Genomic DNA, 18,746 nt, shown 5'->3' on the forward strand with positions numbered 1-18,746 from the left:
AGATGGGGAAGTGAAGCTCAGAGAAGGACTTGCCCAAGGTCACACTGTGGCTCCAAACATCCTGCCTTTCTCTCCTACAATATACATGCTACACTGCCAACCAGCCCACATGAACCAGGCTGCAACTGCAAAAGGAGGAGACACACAGGTATTCTGGCATCAGGGATAATGTTTCTGTTCCATTTAAATTCTGTTAGCATGCAGCAAGCAGGGAGCTATTATCCAGTATCTACTTGAAAAAAAACTCTCACCCACATAGAAAATTCCTTACAGTGAACTCTCTTCCCCCACCAAAGCCAGACACGTAACTGGCTTTCAGCAGTAATTCAACCTAAAATATATACCACGAACACTGCAAGTCATATCCATTTGTAAATAGTTTCCTTGCACGATCACATTTTCTTCTGCATTTGAAGACTGCTTTTGGGGTATAATAAAAGAGGCTTAAAGCCCTGGTACTTAAGTCACACGATAGAAACTGGAGAGATTACTAATTTGTAAATGAAGAAGGCAAAACCTCCAGAAGCCAAGGAGAGCCAGCAGGGAGTCTCCAGGGCTGGCACAGAGCACACACGGGAGGAGGGATCAGCCCATCATGAATAAGCACAAAAAGAGGAGCTGGAAACACACCAGGATACGAGTCATCCACTGTCTATGGTTGCTTGTTTATTTAATAATACTGATGGTGGTGCTGAGGGTCGGGGGAATCCCAAGTACCACTACGAGAAACCCTTATACATAAAGATGCTCACTCCAAACCCAAGTTCTGTCTAAAAGCCATCACATACTAGCCCCTCGAAGCCCTAGTGAGAAGGCTGGGGACGCAGGGATTCAGGAGGCTCACTCCCTCCAGGGGAAGGAGCCACATCTGGCCACAGGTACTGGGAGGTAGGGGGGATTCAGACCCAATCGCTGCCCTTAGTGGGTGGGGTTGGGTCACAGTTCAGTGTGGAAGAGGGCAAATACATCTAGTAGAATCAGTGAGTGATCAGAGAGGGTAGGGAGAAAGACTCTACCTGAGCCCAGGGAACGGCAGCCAGGTGGTCTGGGGAGCTTTAGAAGGAGTTGCCTCCTCTCCTGGGTCTTCAAGGGGAAACTAAAGGATGTGAAAGAAGGCTCCCACAGACTGAGACCCAGAGACATGCCCCCTTGCCACAGTCCACTTCTCTGGGTGGCTGCCCATCTCATGTTGAAATTCTTCCTCACTACAGCCTTAAATTAAGGACATTTCAATGAGGTACTGAAATAATGGAAGGTCTCCTTGAAAAAGAAAGGAGATCAAAGGAAGTAGAACTGATGTTTAAAGAACAGCTGAATCCTCTTTCTATAGCAACTTCTATTTACGAAATAAAAATAGATTCCGTTCTTTCACTAGACTGAATGGACAGAAGACATATTTTCTAGGCCCCCCAATTATTATCTATGTGACCATGAGCAAATCACCCCCTTAGAGACTCAATTTCTTCTACTATAAAATAAGGATTATGACCACACTAGCCTAATAACAACAGCATCTCTATCTCATTTAATCCCCACAAAAACCTTGTGAAGTAGATTCAACCACCTCCACTGACACAGGAAACAGGCTCAGAGAGGTGACGTGATCTGTCCAATGTCAGAGGCTGCCGTGGCTCACCTGAGGTCTGTCTCATTCTAAAGACGGGGCTTTAAGCACTATGTGAAAGATGATGCGGGCAGACTAGTGGGTGACTAAATAGGAAAGACACAGTGTCTGACACTTTTTGGTACTCCATAAAGCCGATTTAATTTCAGGCTTATTTTAGCCCCGACAATGGGAAATTCCCAAGTTTCTCGCTTAAAGCTGTGGAAACAGTAGGTTGGTTCATGCTGCATCTTTCTTCTAAGGGCCGGGATGGGCTACCCACATATAATCAGTGGATAAGGGAAAAGGTTACTGGCAACATCTGGCAGAAAAGGCAACTGAGGTTCAGTTTGGTGCCAGGGTTTATACAGATGCTCGGACAAGAATGGAAGTCTTCTAATCCTCTCCATAATGTGCTCGTGTTTCCTCTGGTCAGATTCCAGCTTCTAGCAGATGGTTGGTTGAAGGATGTGGTAGATTATCAGACAAGAATCCAAACTGGAGAGCTCAAGGACTTTGGCTTGTCATTTTCTTATTTAGGCCAAGATTCAAGCACAAATATTACATCTCAGTCCCTGTGCAGAAACTCTTGTCATACTAGCCTCATTTGCAAGCTTCTCTCTCATAGTGTATAAAGACAATTGTTATCACCCTTCTTAGGACTGAAAAGTTAGGGTTTTTTTTTTAAATCAATAATCTCAGGGTGGGCTTTAAAATCACATAGCTGACTTAGAATTCTGGTCCTGTCACTTACTGACTTGGGGCAAGGAACCTCTCTCCACAATCAAAATAGTATCTTGTAAGGTGGTTGGGAAAATTATGAGGGAGAGGAAAATGTTTAGCATGGTGACTTACAACAGAAGGCCTGAATAAAAAAAAAAAATCTTCTGATGTAGCTGGTAAAAAAAAGATATGCCCTGCCACTCTGTGGAAGAAAAACTGGAAGGCTTATATTCACTCTTACGGCAGTGTTCTCCATCAAATGGTTTTACTTATGAGGTACACATCTCTTCTGGGACACCAAAGCACATTTGCTGGAAAGTATTCTGCTTGCAAGTTCTCTGGTCCTATGACCAAGACTTACAGATTTGCCCTGGCCCTGACTCTCCTTTCCCCTCCATTCTCTCTCACTCCCTCCCCCATCACATACCTCCTCAAGGGCCCTGACTATTTTCTTACTCCGGACCCCTACAACCCTGTCTCATCTGCTCCATGAGCCACAGAATGCTGCTCTCTCACTATTTATTAATTACAGTTTATAAATGTTGAGTGTTTATTATGTGCCAGGCACTATTCTAAGAGCTTTATGATTAAAACTCACTGAATCCTATCAACCTTATGAAGGCAAATGAGAGGTTAAGTAAATTGTCCAAGGTCACACAGCCAGTAAGTGGCAGGGCCGGAATGTGAACTGAGGCAGCCTGGCTTGATAGCGTATTCTCTTAAACACTGAATAATAGATGCTTATAATTTAGTTCACGTCTAAAATGGCTTTAAGAATAGCAAGCCTGTCCTGATCAAATATACCAACAGAAGTAAAAAAAATTCTAGTTTTGAAATATTTTTCTTTGTCTCAATCCAACTTCTTAATAGGTAGCAATTGGAGAACAATAATTGGTTTGACTGAAATTCCTACTAAAAAATTAAAAAAACCTTCTCTATAAAAATATTTATTTTTATAATTTATTTCAATTTTACAAAGACTAGTTATAATATTCTATTGATCCCAAATCACTGACTGCCTGGCACACTTTGTAAATGCTGGTATGGGCTTTTTTCACTAACAAAGTGATTTTGACTCAAAGGCAAGTACTGAAAGCGCCTTGCAAATCCTTTGAGATGGGGATGCTGAGGCTCCCAGAGGTTGCACAACCTAATTAAGACTGTGCTCATACTTAGGAGTGAGAACTTAAGATTTTGAAGCTTTATCCACTAATTTTCATAGCTTCTCTTTCCTTGTATAAGAAAGTTGGCCTCATCTTAAAAAAACAAACAAACCCCAAAACAAACCTAAAACACAATATTCAATCACAGTATACCGTGGAATACTATGCAGCAGTTAAAAAAGAAAGAGGTACACTTATATGTGGAATAACACATGGATTAATGTGGAATATGTAATAATCTCAATGTGACATGTTGTTAAAATGATAAAAGAAAAATGCAGAACACTGATGATAGTTTGCTATCATTTGTTTCTAAAAGGGGGGAATATGTTTGTGTGCATGTATATGTGTATATACATATGTCTATGTGTGAGTATATTCATGTACATATACAGAATATGCCTGCATATGCTTAGATGATCCCTGAAAAGATACCAAAGAAACTGAGAACGACTGTTGTCTCTGGGAGATGAATTAGGGGAGAGAAGAGAGGCTAAAAGTTTTCACTATAGATGCTTTGTTATCCAAAATTTTTTTTACATGTATAAGTGTTACATATCAAAAATATATACCAAGACCCTAATATATAACATTTTATCTTATTCATATAACAAGGAGTGAACATTTTGAAACGGAATCCACTGGAGAGTTCCTATATGCAGGGCATAACCTATAGTGGGCAATGAGTGAATATTTGCTGAATTAATGGTATGGGTCAGGGACACCCTCAAAGACTTGATAATCTAGTGGGAGAGAGAGAGACATCAAATCATCATTGAGAAAAATAAATAATTATAAACAGAAATACATGCAATGAAGAAAAAGTAGCATGCTCTATGATGGAATATAAGAGGGAACCCAAATGAGGGACAGACCAGGTTTAGGCAGTGGGGGGACAGGCAGACCACAGGTGGCCTCCATCAAGGTGACGTTTAAACTGAGAAGAAGGATGAGAAAGCTAACCAGAGTGACGGAAAGTGTTCTACACAGAACAAACAGCCTGTGTAAAGGCCCTGATGGTGAGGAATGATGGTGAGCTGGCTATTACGATCACAGTTTTCACATGTCACTTGCCCCTTAAGTCAATGGGGGTACAGAGGAGAGGAATGGCCAAAATTCACAAGAAAGAAGCTCTAGAGAGAGAATGAAAGGAATTAACTGAAGTTTTAAAGAGGCTTTCTACACAGCACTAGGAGCCACTATCCTGCCTCCTGCTAAGATTACGAAAATGGTTGGAATTTTCTAAAACTTGATGACTGAACAGTGATACTGACAGGGCCAGTTGCTTTATATACAAAATAGCCTTTGCCACAGAAAAGGCCTCATATTTCTAAGCTGTTTCCAGGACTGTTCCTAAGATAGGAAGCTACAGTTTAACAGATAAATATTAATCACAGAGTGCTAAACAGGATACAGGCGCTTTACCAAAAATGGTGAAATCAATCATTTCACTTTGGGATACACCGTTTTCCAAGGCAGATCTCAGCCTTCGTGCCAAAAGAGTCACTTCAAATGTGTCTCGGGAGGCAGACCAGTGAGTGTTCCCAAACACAGGACTTCTAAGCAAGCTGCAACGGACAAAGCAAGCATGGAGCGAGGAGGCCAACGTACTGTTCTCGCGGACCAGGCAGAACTCCCACGCGCTCTGGCTCTCCAAAGTGCTCTCCAGGTCCACGGCGACATTGGGCTCACTCTGCTTCTCCAGGCGGTACTGAGGGCCTGGAAGATCAAAGGGGCAGGAGGAGGGGAGGCAGTCTGAAACAGTGAATTTAACATTGAAAAAGCTGATAAAGCATTAGGAAAATACGGAAGTCTGTTTGAGGGTCTAGCTAACCAAGATGGAAGAGTCTGGGGTTTTTTTTTCCCCACAAGGTTTCACACAATTGTCTGTTCCATTATCAGGTCTATTTTTGCTCGAGTCTCCCCAAAACAAGATGAGAGGTAGACGGCTTTTGAGTCAGACCAACCTGGAGTCACAACGTGGCTACAACGGTTTCCCAGATACGAGCAGGTAACCTACCCTCTCTGAATCTGTTTCCTAATACCTAACGTGGGAATAATTATAGCTGGAAGGATTATTGTGACGATCAGAGATGATATAGGAAAAATACTTAGTAATGCCCCTGCCTCATAGGAGGCACTCTAACAAAACTATTTATTATTAATAATTATTATGTGATCATGAACAATCAATTATAAGCAGGAATAAGGTATGTTTAGAACTCTAATATGATGACAGTTCAAAAATTCAAAAAAATTTTTAAAAGGCAAGTGGGGTTAAAAAAATTTTTTCAGGTTTTTGGGTAATGATGACAAAAGGACAGTGGCTGCTGATTTTTTTTTTGCTGAAACAAAAACGTTTACGAAAACACAAGAGGCACAGGTTCAATAACACCGAAAACCAGGAATATTCGCTGCCCTGCATCACAAAGGAGCCTGGCAGATCTTAAACACTGCAGCATTTTATAAATTTATTCACGTATTTCTTTGTCAAGCCAAATGACAATCTTATTCTTCTCAGATAACACTTAATGGGTCCAACGATCAGATTCAAGACTGCTCTTCCTGCTAATGGATATTGGAAAGATTAGAGGTGTAAGAAACGGTCTTATTATTTTGACTATGAAAGGCGTGTTTGGTCAGATAGGAGAGATGCTAGAGATCTGAGGAAGCATCAGAGGCCTTGCGGGGCTCCTGGGCGCAACGTGTGTTTTTAGATACATTCCTCCGCTGTTGTCAACTTGTTGATTATGCATACCCAACACTTCTCCTCCATCAGTCTGAGGCATTTCACTCATCTCAAGCCATTCTCCTCTCCCATGTTCTATGTTCATCTGCAGCACTGTAGACTTTCAGTTCAGTTTCATGGTATATTTGATTTTTTCTCTAATTGGTATTTCTTTAGCATTTCTGCCAATTGTCAGAGTTCTTACATACATCCAAGTCCTGTTTACACTACTTACAGCTTTTAAACCTTCACTAACAATGCTCGAGACACACACAACTATTTAAGGAAATACATGCTCAGACATTTACACAATTCTTAGAAACTCTAATATTCAGTATTCAGGTCAAGAAAGTATTGTATTTCAGCACTATATATAGTTTCATTTTAATTTCAAAACTATTAAGCAAATAAAGGTATGGAAATAGATGATTCTTAGTCTCCACTATCCACCACCTGTCGGTGCCAACATCTGTCAATTACCAAGCATGTTTACTGCTTATCACTGGATGCTTTCACATACACTGGCGGAAGTAATTACAGAAAAGTCATGCCCAGCTGAACTTTAAAAAGACTTAGCTGGTGAGAAATTCCTATGTGCCCTCTCCTTTCCCCTCTTCCCTCTCCCTAACACCCACCTTTCACAGCTGGGGGCTGCTTCAGCCCATTAGAGGGAAGAGAGCCACCCCTGAACCCAGAGAGCTGCTTTCTAAAACACTGGCCAGTTACTCTCTAACTGTCCCACCCCAAGTATCTCCCAACAACATAGTGTATTCATATCCACTCCTATGAATTTACAGTGAAATCTGGGAACAAAGTGTAGCTACAGTAAATCATTTTTTAATGACAGCCAAAATTTGGGAACAAGCCATATCCAACAGCAGGGAGACTGAACAAAATATTGTAAAATACCATAAAGATATTAAGAGTGATGTTGCAAAAGCATTTGATCTCATAAAACATATTTTATGAAAACAGTAAATCATAACACAATGTGTACAAGATGATTGATATGAAAAATATATGTAAAGCATGGGGGGTGCAGGGAAGACTGGAAGGTCATTTCAAAATGTGAATAGTGGTTACACTGGACAGTGGGGTAATGAATGTTTTTACTTTTCCTTAGTGTTTTCTTGTATTTTTCAAACTTCCTATAATTATTTAAATAAAGGCTACTTTTACAATTTAAAAAATATCTTATGGGTGTGGGTATAGCTCAGTGGTAGAGTGCATGCTTGGCATGCATGAGGTCCTAGGTTCAATCCTCAGTATCTCCACTAAACAAAAAAATCCTATGTATTTACAAGTCCTCCAATTTCTTACTATGCCATTTTTTCTAAGGATACTTTAATTACCACACACTGCGGCCTCTCCAGTGGGTCTTTCATATGCAATAATTTAATCAAAACAAGACATTACCTGTTTATGTTATTTTCATCTTAAGTAACCCTGCAACCTGGCATGCTCACTCTTTGAGCAGTGATTAGGGTTTGGGGCTTCCACAGCTGTTCACCTACCTGGCCACTGGATAGTAAGTAAGCTACCCTTTCCTGATTCTGGGAGCCAAGGCCTGGTTGCACCAGAGTGTATTTCACGCTCGTCTCCTTTGTATGTTTTCCTTCTGGTCTCTGTACCTGCCTGGGAAACGTGGATGAGGGAAACTAGGAGAGGCAGGGAGTACCAGGAAGGGTCCCTTATCCCCAAACTCAGTCCCTGCACCACTCTCAAAGCCATAAATGCCATCATTCCATGTTTACTTTCTTGTTTCTTGGGTCTTGCAGATATTTCTACTAAAATAGTTTGTCTCATAAGGTAGATTTAGGGCTTTCCCCTCGAAGCCTAGGATGATGACGGCTCATTTACTGCATTGCATGCCAAGCACTCTGCGTATGTTACCTGACCGAATCCCCACAGCAGCTCTGAGGGCAGATACTATTATCCCCACTTGACAGGCCGGGACCCTGAAGGCTGGCAGCGAAACAAGTTGCCGAACATCTCACAGGGAGGAAGCAGGAGGGGGAAATGAAGCCCAAGGGTCTCTGGCTCTAAACCCTGTGTATTTTGAAGCTTTCTTCCTCTTGCAAACTATAAATTATTGACCAATTATAAAGAGGCCATAGTTTATACCATAAGTATATATTTTTGTAGATTTGTGGATTCATTTGGGCTCTAAATTACTTAACTTGTGGTTCCTATATATTCATTTCTACAATAAATGATCTGAAATAATTTATTTTAATGAAACCCACACACATTATGGCTGTTTTCTGGTTCCTTATGAAGACAGGATCACCTTTCCTTTCCATTCATCCAGGAAGACTCTTTCCACCTTTCCTTAAGAATATATGTATGTTTGCCCAGCTTTTTAAGTAACTAAAATTCTGAGCATCATCTTCTGCTCTGGGTACTCTGTGATCTTCTGTAAAAGCTAAGGAACAACTTAGAAACCCACTTCTGAACTTAGCAAAGGATGGATGGGTCTTACCTTTGGGGAAGGTAGGGTAGTTAAGCTGTGGATGAGACTTGATGTCTAGACCCAAATGGAAAACTGCCTATTACAAACCTCAATTTCTCTCCTAATTCTTGCCCAAACACTGGATAAGAGATTTCACAGACAAAGACTATTTCACATGTTTTCCCCCGAAAAGGCCAGATTGATAACTTGAGGTTATACTGCGTAATGAGAGGCAGGGTATATATGAGAAGCAATATAGTCTGGTGATTAAGGGCATGAAGTTGGGGCCAGATTGCCTCAGTCTAGTCCTGGCTGAGCAACTTGGCTGTAAGACTTTGGGCCAACTCACTTAACCTCTCTGTTTCTTCATCTATAAAATGGGGATAATAATAGCACCTACTTTATAGGCCTGTTGGAGGATTCAGTAAGTTAACAGCTATAACCAGTTAGAACAGAACATTAACAGTGTTATTTAAGTATCAGCTGTCATCATCATCACCCACATAATCACAGAACAGAACAGGGACTACTGTGTGCTGGGTACTGCGTAGGCCTTTTATACAGATCATCTCCTTTACTCTTCGTCATCCTGGGACATAAAGGTGAATTCCATTTTACAGAGGAAGAAACCGTGACTTACAGTGGCGAAACAACTTGCCCAATGTCCCACAGGAAGCGGTGGAACTAGGGCTCACACCCAGGGTGCCCAGGCCTGCCCCTCACTCAAGCGTTCCTAGTAAATGTCTGTTGATGCTAATCAAGATTATGACAACCCAGACCTACTACATATCAAACTACAGTTTCTATCAAATGCTGATTTAACTTTCCAGCAGCTGACATGGGAGGAGAGAAAAAAAAAAAACAGCAGCCAAAAGCCATTTTTAAAAAACAAGCTGTGAGGTCAGTTTCTATGAACATACTTTTGCCGAAGAAATGATTATATGAAAACATAAAAGGCTCCTTCCCACCAAACAGGACATAGTTCTCAAGGCAACATCCACCCTTTGGAAAGAGGTTTTAAAATGTCACAGCTGTGCATGAAGCCACATGCCCTCTACTTCACAGCAGAGGGGAACACAAAAGGAAGATTCTGGGAAGCAGTTACTCTGCAGCGACAAGAAAACCTGCTCGAGCATTCTGATGATGTATTTATTGCAGTAAAACCATGTCACCGAATGGTCTAGGAACAAAATACTGCTCTGGGCACTTTGGGAAGGTTCCAAGTTATAATATCCAGGCAAGATTTTTATGGGATTTTGTAATCCTGAGGCAAACATCTCAGCACATAAGTTTCAAAGCAAATTTGTAGTATCTGTTGGATGGTGGATACACGCTCAGTTCAGCTTCTCCGATCTCTTTTCTTTAATCTTTGACCAAAACATAGCATTTGGCAAGCAGCTCCTTAACAGCTGAGAGCCAGCTGAGAGACGAATTCCAATGGGAAGCAAGTGCAAAAGCCTGAAGAGAGAGAGAAGCCAAACCATCGCCCCTATCATTCTGCGTCTTATTTCTAAAGACCCATGGGAGAAGCTTCCTTCAGACCTCCGTATCAGGAAAAGCTGTACTTCCTCAGAGCAACCGGCTTGTTCTGTACCTTCAGATACTTTAACGTAAATGCTGTAACTAACTGATGCTGTGTTCCCCTTTCTCCTTTGCCCATGGGGAAGCCCAGCACTAAGTGTGTGATGACTGGACACGCATTTCTGTGTCAGTTCATCCTCCAGGCCTTTGTTTTCCTTTTCCTTTCATGTTGTTTTTCAATTCCTGCTTTTTTATCCTATGAGTATATGTATTCCAACTGCTTTTCAGATTGAAGTGGGACATAAATGAATTAGCCCATCATTTATTATTGCTGAGCGTTTGAGGACCACCTCTCTGGAAAATAATTAAGGGAAAGGCCGAGCACTTTCACAGGTATGTCTTCATGTCAACTGTTTTCCATTCGTCAGCTTAAAGAGCTGGTTTTATCTGAGAGAACTGTTTATAACCAGAAAAAGTAAGTATGAGCAAATAAGAGGCAAGGCTGGGGCTTGAGGAGAAAACCCTGGTGTTTGGACTCTCTCACTGTGCATGCTGGGGAAGTTACTTAATCTCTGTGTATTTTCTCATCAGTAAAATAACAGAACTTCCCTCAAAAAGTTGCTGTGAGGATTACAGGAGCTCAGTGATGCTGCTGTTCTGCTGGAACAGGCTGGGGCAGAAACCGCCACGTGAGGCTTAGGCAGATCCCTTGCCTAAAAGTCACAATAGGCTTACAGCCCCATTAAGGGAAGATACACGGTGGCAGCGAACACTGGCCTCAAAGCAGATGTCCACATCCTTTCTCACATGTGTCCAAGGTAGCAGTGCAGGGCAGGAGAGTGTGCGTATCTACTCAAACAAGTTTGCTTTTAAGCTACAGGCAGCATTTAGAATTAGAGACTTGTTCAGCAGACAGGATGCCAATTTAGTGTCTCTGGTCCTACAAATTCAGTCTAAAGATGATGAGTTAATGTCAGAGCCCACTGAACAAACCAGGATAGCACAGATATCAGAAGATATGTGGTGTTACAATGCCATCCATATATCCATTTAACAAACATTTTTAAAGCATCAGTGATGCCCCAGACACAGGGATGAATTATCAATGATTCCTGACAGCAAGTAGGAGGTGGCAGGACACACAAGAGCAGATAAAATTATCAAAGCTCTTCCCCAGGTAAGGACAAGGCACTGTGGGAACAGAGAAGAGGGGACAATGAACTTCCCTTTCCCTGAAGTAGAAACATCTGAACTGAGTCTTGAAGGAGGACTGGGAGCCAGGCGAAGACAGGAGAAGTGCACATTCCTACAGGGGAACAGAATGTGCAAAGGCAAGGAGGTACTGAAGAGCCCACATGGACCAGGGGAAATGCAGCATGGAAAGGGTCTAGGCTCCGTGGGGATCTGAGGGGAAGATGGGGCTAGGATGCTTGGCCCGGACTGTTGGTCAAGGTCTGGATTCTCTCTTATTGGCAACAGATACTAACAGAGCAGGAGAGTGCCATGATCTGCTTCACATTTTGGTAAGCTTCTTCTGGTGGCACTGTCAACAATGGGCTTGAGAAGACTGGTGGCAGGGAGATCCATTCGAGGCAAGCTGTGCCAAGCCCTGTCTGCTCTATGGTAGGGGCCAGCTCAATCCCAAGCCATCACTGACAAGCTGCTGCTGTCTACATGAGAGCTCAGACCCAACATCGGCTATCCTAAAGTGTCTGCGTTTAGTGTCGGCTCCATCGCTTATAACTCTTCCTCTAGGGTGACTGCCATCATTCTCTGTTTGATCTTAATATAAGCACTGAATTATATTCAAGTGATAACCACTGTAGCTTATACCCCATCCAAGGTTCAGATTGGATAATTTGTAATTTAAATAATAAAAAGGAACAAGCTTACATGACAATAAGGTCACACTTTATCCTCTTCTGAGCTGATACACAATTTGCTCTCAGTGAAACAGCCGAATATAATCAAATTAAATACAATTCCTATTACAAAAGAAGAAAGACCAAGGCTGTTCCAATAAACCAATTCTCCTGCCTAGTTAAACTGCAAAACCTTCAGGAAAGGTTTTGAAAGCATGACCCATCAGTTCTAATTTTTAAAACTTATCCTTTCAGTCAAGACTAGAAAAAGGCCCATTCCAACTTTTATCTTCACTACAAAGTGCTGTTATCTTGGCCTGATGTCAGGGGCTCTATCTCTCTTTCTGCTGACAAGCAGAGACGAGAAAGATAAGATTGGAAACGAATCTCACTTCTCTGAGTAAATAAATAATCAATACTCATCTAAATGTAAATGAGAAGGTAGCCCCCTCTGATAACAGCACTCTTATCAGAGAGCCAATTTTCTTCAGACACTTGGCCTCAACCAAATCACCATCATTCAGCCCCAGCCTAATGGCAAAAAATCGTAACTAAATTGAACCGATCACCAGAGATCAACTAAGTTCGGCCCTGGCCACTTCAGGTTCAAATGTTTGGGAATGCAATTTTGCCCCCATTAACTTTCAATAGCAATGAAGAACAGACTGGTCAAGGGGCCAGTCTGTGCAATAAACAAAGCCCAGAATGGGGGCCAGCCAGAGGATGAGCAGGAGTGGGTTTAAGTGTTTAAACAACGTTATAACTACAGCACACCCCAAAACTGTGACGGGAGGTTCCTACTATGGGGTGAGGAGACAGCATTCTCTCCTATCAAAGGCTTGGTTGAAATGGAGAAGACATTTAATTTGCCTGACAATGATGACAAAACTTTATTGTAAAGAAAAATGTAAATAAAGAAAAAAAGGAGAGACTAAAAAGCTACAGAAGCTAAAAATAACCTAAGGTTCAAATGATCAATTTCCTCCAACTAATTTGTATCAGACTTACATCTGACCCAGCAGTGCTGCACTGACCTGATTTTACTGAAATAAGACGCCATCTATAAGACAAATCACTTTAAAACCACTGTACTGGGGTTTCCATTTCTTTGCTGCAAGACTCAATTCACTGCTGATGAGAGTATTGGGGAAATTATGACCATTATTGATAGGACAGCAAAACCACTTTTACGCAGTAGTCTTCAGGTCGACAGAAAGCTTGCACTGGACCATTAATGAAGGTGTCAGCTAGAATCAGAAATTAAAGACAAAGGCTGGGAGAGGATAATTTTTAGAGCACTTTAAGGACACCAGACACACAGGAGCAGCAGCCATTCATCCTCTTAGGAGTCACAGGGCCTAAACAAGGATCAGCTGAGGAGTAGGCGGCTCTGCCTCCAGTTAGGAGAAGGAAATGCTGCTTTGCTGCCTGGCCCTGGCGTTCGGGCAGCAGAGGGGCTCCTGGTGTGACACAGAACTATTCAAAGTGTAACCATCTTGATATATCCGTTGTGTGTGTGTTAGCAGTAGCGTGTGTGTTAGCAGTAATGTGTGTATGTGTGTGTGCGCGTGTGCGCGTGTTAGCAGTAATGTGTGTTTTAGCAGTAATCTTTTACCAAGAAGTGTGCTTGACTACTTGTAGTTCCCAGCCAAAAAAATTCACGTACATACCGGCTCCTCCAGTTTCTCAGACCTATCTGAGAGTCTGTCTCCTGGGCTACAGACCTTAGTGAGGTCTCCCAGTAAAACTGACACTCACTGCTCAAAACGAAAAACAGACAAAAACAAAGTGTAACCATCTCTGTTCCTGCTGTGAGCCTCTAATCCTAGAAGGCGGACGTGGTATTTAAAGTGTGGGTTTTGGAGTTAGAAAGATTTGGCTTAAAATCTTGGCTCTTCTACAAAAGCTATGTGACAACTGGGCAAGTTAGCTGATCTGAACCTTCATGAAGTGATTGCAGATTATGCGGAACACAACGTCCAGGACTTAATAAGCACTCAATAAATGTCAGCTGTTATACTGCTATGCAAATTTTAACAAAATCATCAATTTGCCCTTTTAGAAAATAACAACAGTGACCGACATTGAAGACTTTCCTGGCTGTTAACAAAGTCCTTTACAGGCACAAGCTTTCTGAATCTTAAAACTATGAGGCAGGCCCTCTTCTATCCCCATTTTACAGAGGAGGGAAAAAAATCAGTGGTTAAGTCATGTGTCCACAGAGAGGCCAGAGGAATCCAGGTGTGAGATTCCAGAGCCTGTGCTCTTAACCACACCACTGTTATTCCAGAAAGAGCATTCTATAATCTTCTTGATCTTTGGGATGAAAAAAAGAATCGTAAGTTGAGATAATTTATCAGTTCAGAAAGGAGTAAAGACCTTGTGTGGGAGACTAAGAGGATGAGAGAGTGGGTAGTTGGTCTGGAGGGGGTCAAAACTGAGAGCCCCTGAGCCCTCACGGCAGGCTCCTACCTGACCAGCACTTACAGTGAACACCATCTGCTTTGCCCTGATTTTTTTCGGGGGGAGGGGGCCTTTTTCTAAGTTAAATGATTTACAGAGTTACTGCCTCAATCCACAGTTCTGAAAGTGTGATTTCTTTAGGGTTTAACTATACCCATTTCTAGTCTTGTTACAACTTTTTTATTGCGATAGAAAACATTTACTGGAAATATGTTACTGCTATTACCAGGTCATAAAATAAAAAGAAAAATAGTTTATGTATCGCCATCATTTCCAATCATCAATCAGAAAGTGCCAAGAGGAGGAAAGGAAAGGGCGTACAGCTGAGATTTCCTTCTTTGTGTAGGAGAACATGCAGGAGCATCATAATTCTTGAGAACAAATTTCTTCTTGAATACTCAGCCTCACAGAAGGGCTCCTGGGAGGAGTAGGGAGGCACACCTTTTGGCACCTCCCCTCCTCTCTGCAGCCTTGCCTGAATCCCTGTCAGAATTAAGAGCTCTTTCATCCCAACCTCCTTGGGGCCGTGTTTCCCTCAGTGCACTGAGCGGGCTGGATCAGAAGCATTTCTGTCTATTTGTGGTTGTTCTTCCCCTGTCCCCCCAGTCAGGGCACTCTTTGAAGATGGGGGTGGAGGAGCTTTTAAAAAAAAACCAACTCTACTCCCAGAGCTCCAGCACAACAACAGGCTCTCTGCAGGTGCTCAATAATCTCTGTTAAACAGGGTGACTTCAACAAGGTGGCATTTAAAATTGAAAAACCTTGACCCAACAAAGGAATCTTGCCTAAGAAACATTACTCCACGCACACAATGATGTATGTTCAAAGATGTTCACTGCAGCACTAATACTAAAAATTGCACACAATCTAAATATTCTCCAGTAGGAGACTGTTAAATAAATTACAGTATATTTGTACACTGGGATGTTATGTAGCTCTTAAAAAAAAAGTGAAGTTAATAAGACATGGGAAGATTTCTATGATACATTATTAAATTTAAAAAGATACAGAATGTATAGCGAATGCTCTATTTTAATAAAGTAAAACCCCAGCTACACATGTACATTTATATGTGTGTGTGTGCATGCATATGTTGAAGATACACACACACAAACACAATCTGGAAGGGCGTGAGCCAGCCTGTCTTCACGGTTATCCTGTTAACTTAGAATTACTTCGGGGTGTCGGACACAGTAGGAGAAAAGGTGAAGGCTTTTGCCTTTTTTTTTTAACTTTATAGACTTTTATCTTGTTTGTTTTTTTGTCATATATTAGTATTACTTTTGACATTAAAAATCCAATTTAAAAAAATGAGGTGGCACAATCTTAGAGATGATTCCAGCAGGATCAGACTAGGGACGGGGACCCCTGGAGCCTCCTCTCAGATCATGTGGACTTGGCGACTGCTGGGGAGACACCTTGACAGATGGGGAGCCAGGAACTAAAATGACACAGGGCCTGTTTAGGAGTTCCCATGGCCCTAAGCCAAGCCATGGAGTGGACCACAGAGGTCTCCAGAGCTGCTCAAAGGAGCTGGGCAGCAGAGGTGAAGACAACCGAAGCATCTGAGATCGGGCTGCTGGCCTTTCACAAAAAGAGTCAGTGACCACAGACCGAGGGGCAGGTTGCTCATGTGCTGCTGTATCATCTCCGTCTGGTCAACTGAGCCTGCCCTACCCTCCTCATGGATTCTAGATGGTACTGTGGGAAACAAAGGGTCATCCCGCGCTGTCTCTGTCTGGCCTACCCAATCAACCTCTAGGCAGTCCCGATGCCCCTCTCCACTCAGGCTCTGAGACAGAGATGGTGTGTGAGGAGTTCATCTCTGCAGCCCAAGGGTAAGGAGAAGGTTTAATGTGATTCCTGCCCTAGGCTCAATATTGTGTGTGTGTGTGTGTGTGTGTGTGTGTGTGTGTGTGTGTCTCTCTCTCTCTCTCTCTCGGGAATTCCCTGCAAATGCTGCAGACCCCACACATCTGAGAGAACATGGTATAATGGTTATAAGCCAGACTACTTAGCTTTGAATTCCCAGCTCCACCACTTACTAGCCGTGTGACCCTGGGCAATTTACTTAACCTTTCTGTGCCTTATTCTCACCTCTGTAAGAGAGGAATAATAGCAGCTCCTACCTCTTGGAGCTGTTCCAAGAATCCACTAAGTCATACGCCTGGGTTGCTGCTTCTCTTTCCAAGTAGCACTCGGTGAAGCGGGGGGAGGGTGGCTTCTAGTTCTCCAGAAGGGGCTGGAACCTCCAGAGGTCTGCCACACTGGGCCCATCTTCCCCCTCTTCACCTCCCACCTAATGACATAATAACCCAGAAACATCCTCCAAACAGTGCCATTTCAGCCTTTGCTCACACACAGTCGCTCTGTCTGGAACACTCCTTCCACTTCACGTTCCTAGTGCTCGTTCTCTCCTACTCGAGGAGTGAAAATTCTGCTCACGTGCCACCACCTCTGGACTCCTCTGTGCCACTCACACTGCAAAGATCTCTGGGTGCGCCCGTCTCTTGTACTAGTGGACACAAGTTGAGGGTGGAGAGCACATTTCCGTATCCCTGCATCCTTAGGACGGCCACAGTACAAGGGGTGTCAGTGAATATTTGATGACTAAACTGAAGCCCATCCGGCTTGTCTACCATCTGACCATGTCTTGTCCCAATGAGTTTCACCTCCATCTGACTCCAAATGTCCCCCCTGTTTGGAGACTCTCAGTGGTGTCCCAAATCTAACTGGGGTTCCTGGGGATGGATGGAGCTAGTGGTAGATCAAGCTGACCACCACTGACGGGCCTGTCCCACCTCCTAATCATTCCGTTCCCTGACCCGGCCCGCCTTCTCCAGCCACAGCGACCTGTCCTAACGCGCTTCCTCCTAGAGCTATCTGAGCTACAGCACACAGGCCTAAATGGAACACACTCAATATCAGAACAAGAAGAGGTGAGGCCTAGACAACCTAAAACATCACAACTTGGAGAAGGCTGGAAACCACTGGACAGAAGCCTCCCACCCATCATTTCAGGTGGAGAGGGTGCTGGAAAGGGGCAGACACTTGACCACCATGAGAAATGCTAATAGTCCATAACCTGTCACTATCCAGCTGGTATGACTGCACTTCCCTTTGGAGAAAGGAGGCCAGATATTATTTGTAAAAAAGAAATATATTTTTTCCTCCTCCAAATCCAGATATCACTTGTTACAAGAGAATGGAAACCTTTAACACTGTCCCTCAGCATCCAATTTTTCAGTCCAATCTGTTTCTCTTAACTTGAGTCACTGTGACATTACCAAATTTTACATACAGTTATCTGTTGCTCTGTAAAGAAATACAGATGGTTTTTGTGGAAATAAACAGTCATTTATTTTAAACAATTGTAGAATAGTTTATGGAAACCAGTGGGGTAATGCATTCAAATAAATGCCAAAACTGGTTGATGGGGAGCCAGGGTGCTAAATCACACTGCTGAGGAATTCAGCTGTGGGGAACAGATAGTAAATCCAGAGTGACAGAATTTCCCGTGATGGCAAAGGTTTCTGACATCCAGTCCAGTACTCAAAAACCACAGCAGTTCAAACCCATTTTCCTTAACACAGCCTTGACAGCCAGCGAAATTAGTGAATTTAGTCACAAGCACCTAAGAACAAAAACAAAAGAAACAAACAAAAAGGAGACTTCATTTGTCTGCAGCCTTTCTGAGCTATATAAAAGCAGTGACTCCAACCTGAGTCAACGGAGAGCAAGCTTAGGGCCAAGTGTTTTCAATCATCAGACTTTTGCTATGATATAGTGGAATCTGAAGACTTCCATTCAAATCTGCTTATTCCAGAGACTGACTCGGGGAAACAATACCCTCTCTGAACCTCAGTCTCCTCTGTAAAATGAGGATGATAGTTGGAAGTACCTGACAGGCTGCTGAGCAGATGCAGTGAGGCACCAGGAGTGACAGTGCTCTGTGAACCTAGCTGGGTTTCAGCCGCCCTGGTGGAAGGGGTTCTAGCCCTGGGCGGGACCAGAGGCTGCAGGTCCTCTTAGGGGCTTCCACCAAGTCTCCAAGTAAGCACCATTGACAGTGAATGGCGGGGGGCCTGCCTCTGTGGGAAGGGAAAGAACTCTAAGCCCTTTTTGAGTTCTAATTTTATAGGACAATCAACGATAAACTCACTAACTTTCCCTTCTCAAACCTTTTCCTTGTAACTGGGTTTCTAATGATGACACCATGAGTGCCCCCAAT

General features: G+C 42.8%; 1 protein-coding gene across 12 annotated transcripts in view; it reads right to left on the reverse strand.

The window, feature by feature from the left end:
• The window catches only part of MAPKAP1 (MAPK associated protein 1), a 209,748-nt gene that overhangs the window by 50,227 nt on the left and 140,775 nt on the right, over positions 1 to 18,746 (reverse strand). For 10 of the 12 annotated variants that reach the window (XM_064490513.1, XM_010984339.3, XM_010984338.3 and 7 more), the window contains one exon: positions 5,101 to 5,208. The exons of 1 other annotated variant lie outside the window; for it this stretch is intronic. In XM_064490513.1, the coding sequence (XP_064346583.1) occupies positions 5,101 to 5,208 (108 nt within the window). Of the gene's footprint in view, positions 1 to 5,100; positions 5,209 to 17,896; positions 18,150 to 18,746 lie in introns of those variants that run through there. One more of the 12 variants, XM_031450466.2, reaches the window with a different exon arrangement.

Source organism: Camelus dromedarius, chromosome 10 (assembly GCF_036321535.1).
Source record: "Camelus dromedarius isolate mCamDro1 chromosome 10, mCamDro1.pat, whole genome shotgun sequence".
NCBI lineage: Eukaryota > Metazoa > Chordata > Mammalia > Artiodactyla > Camelidae > Camelus > Camelus dromedarius.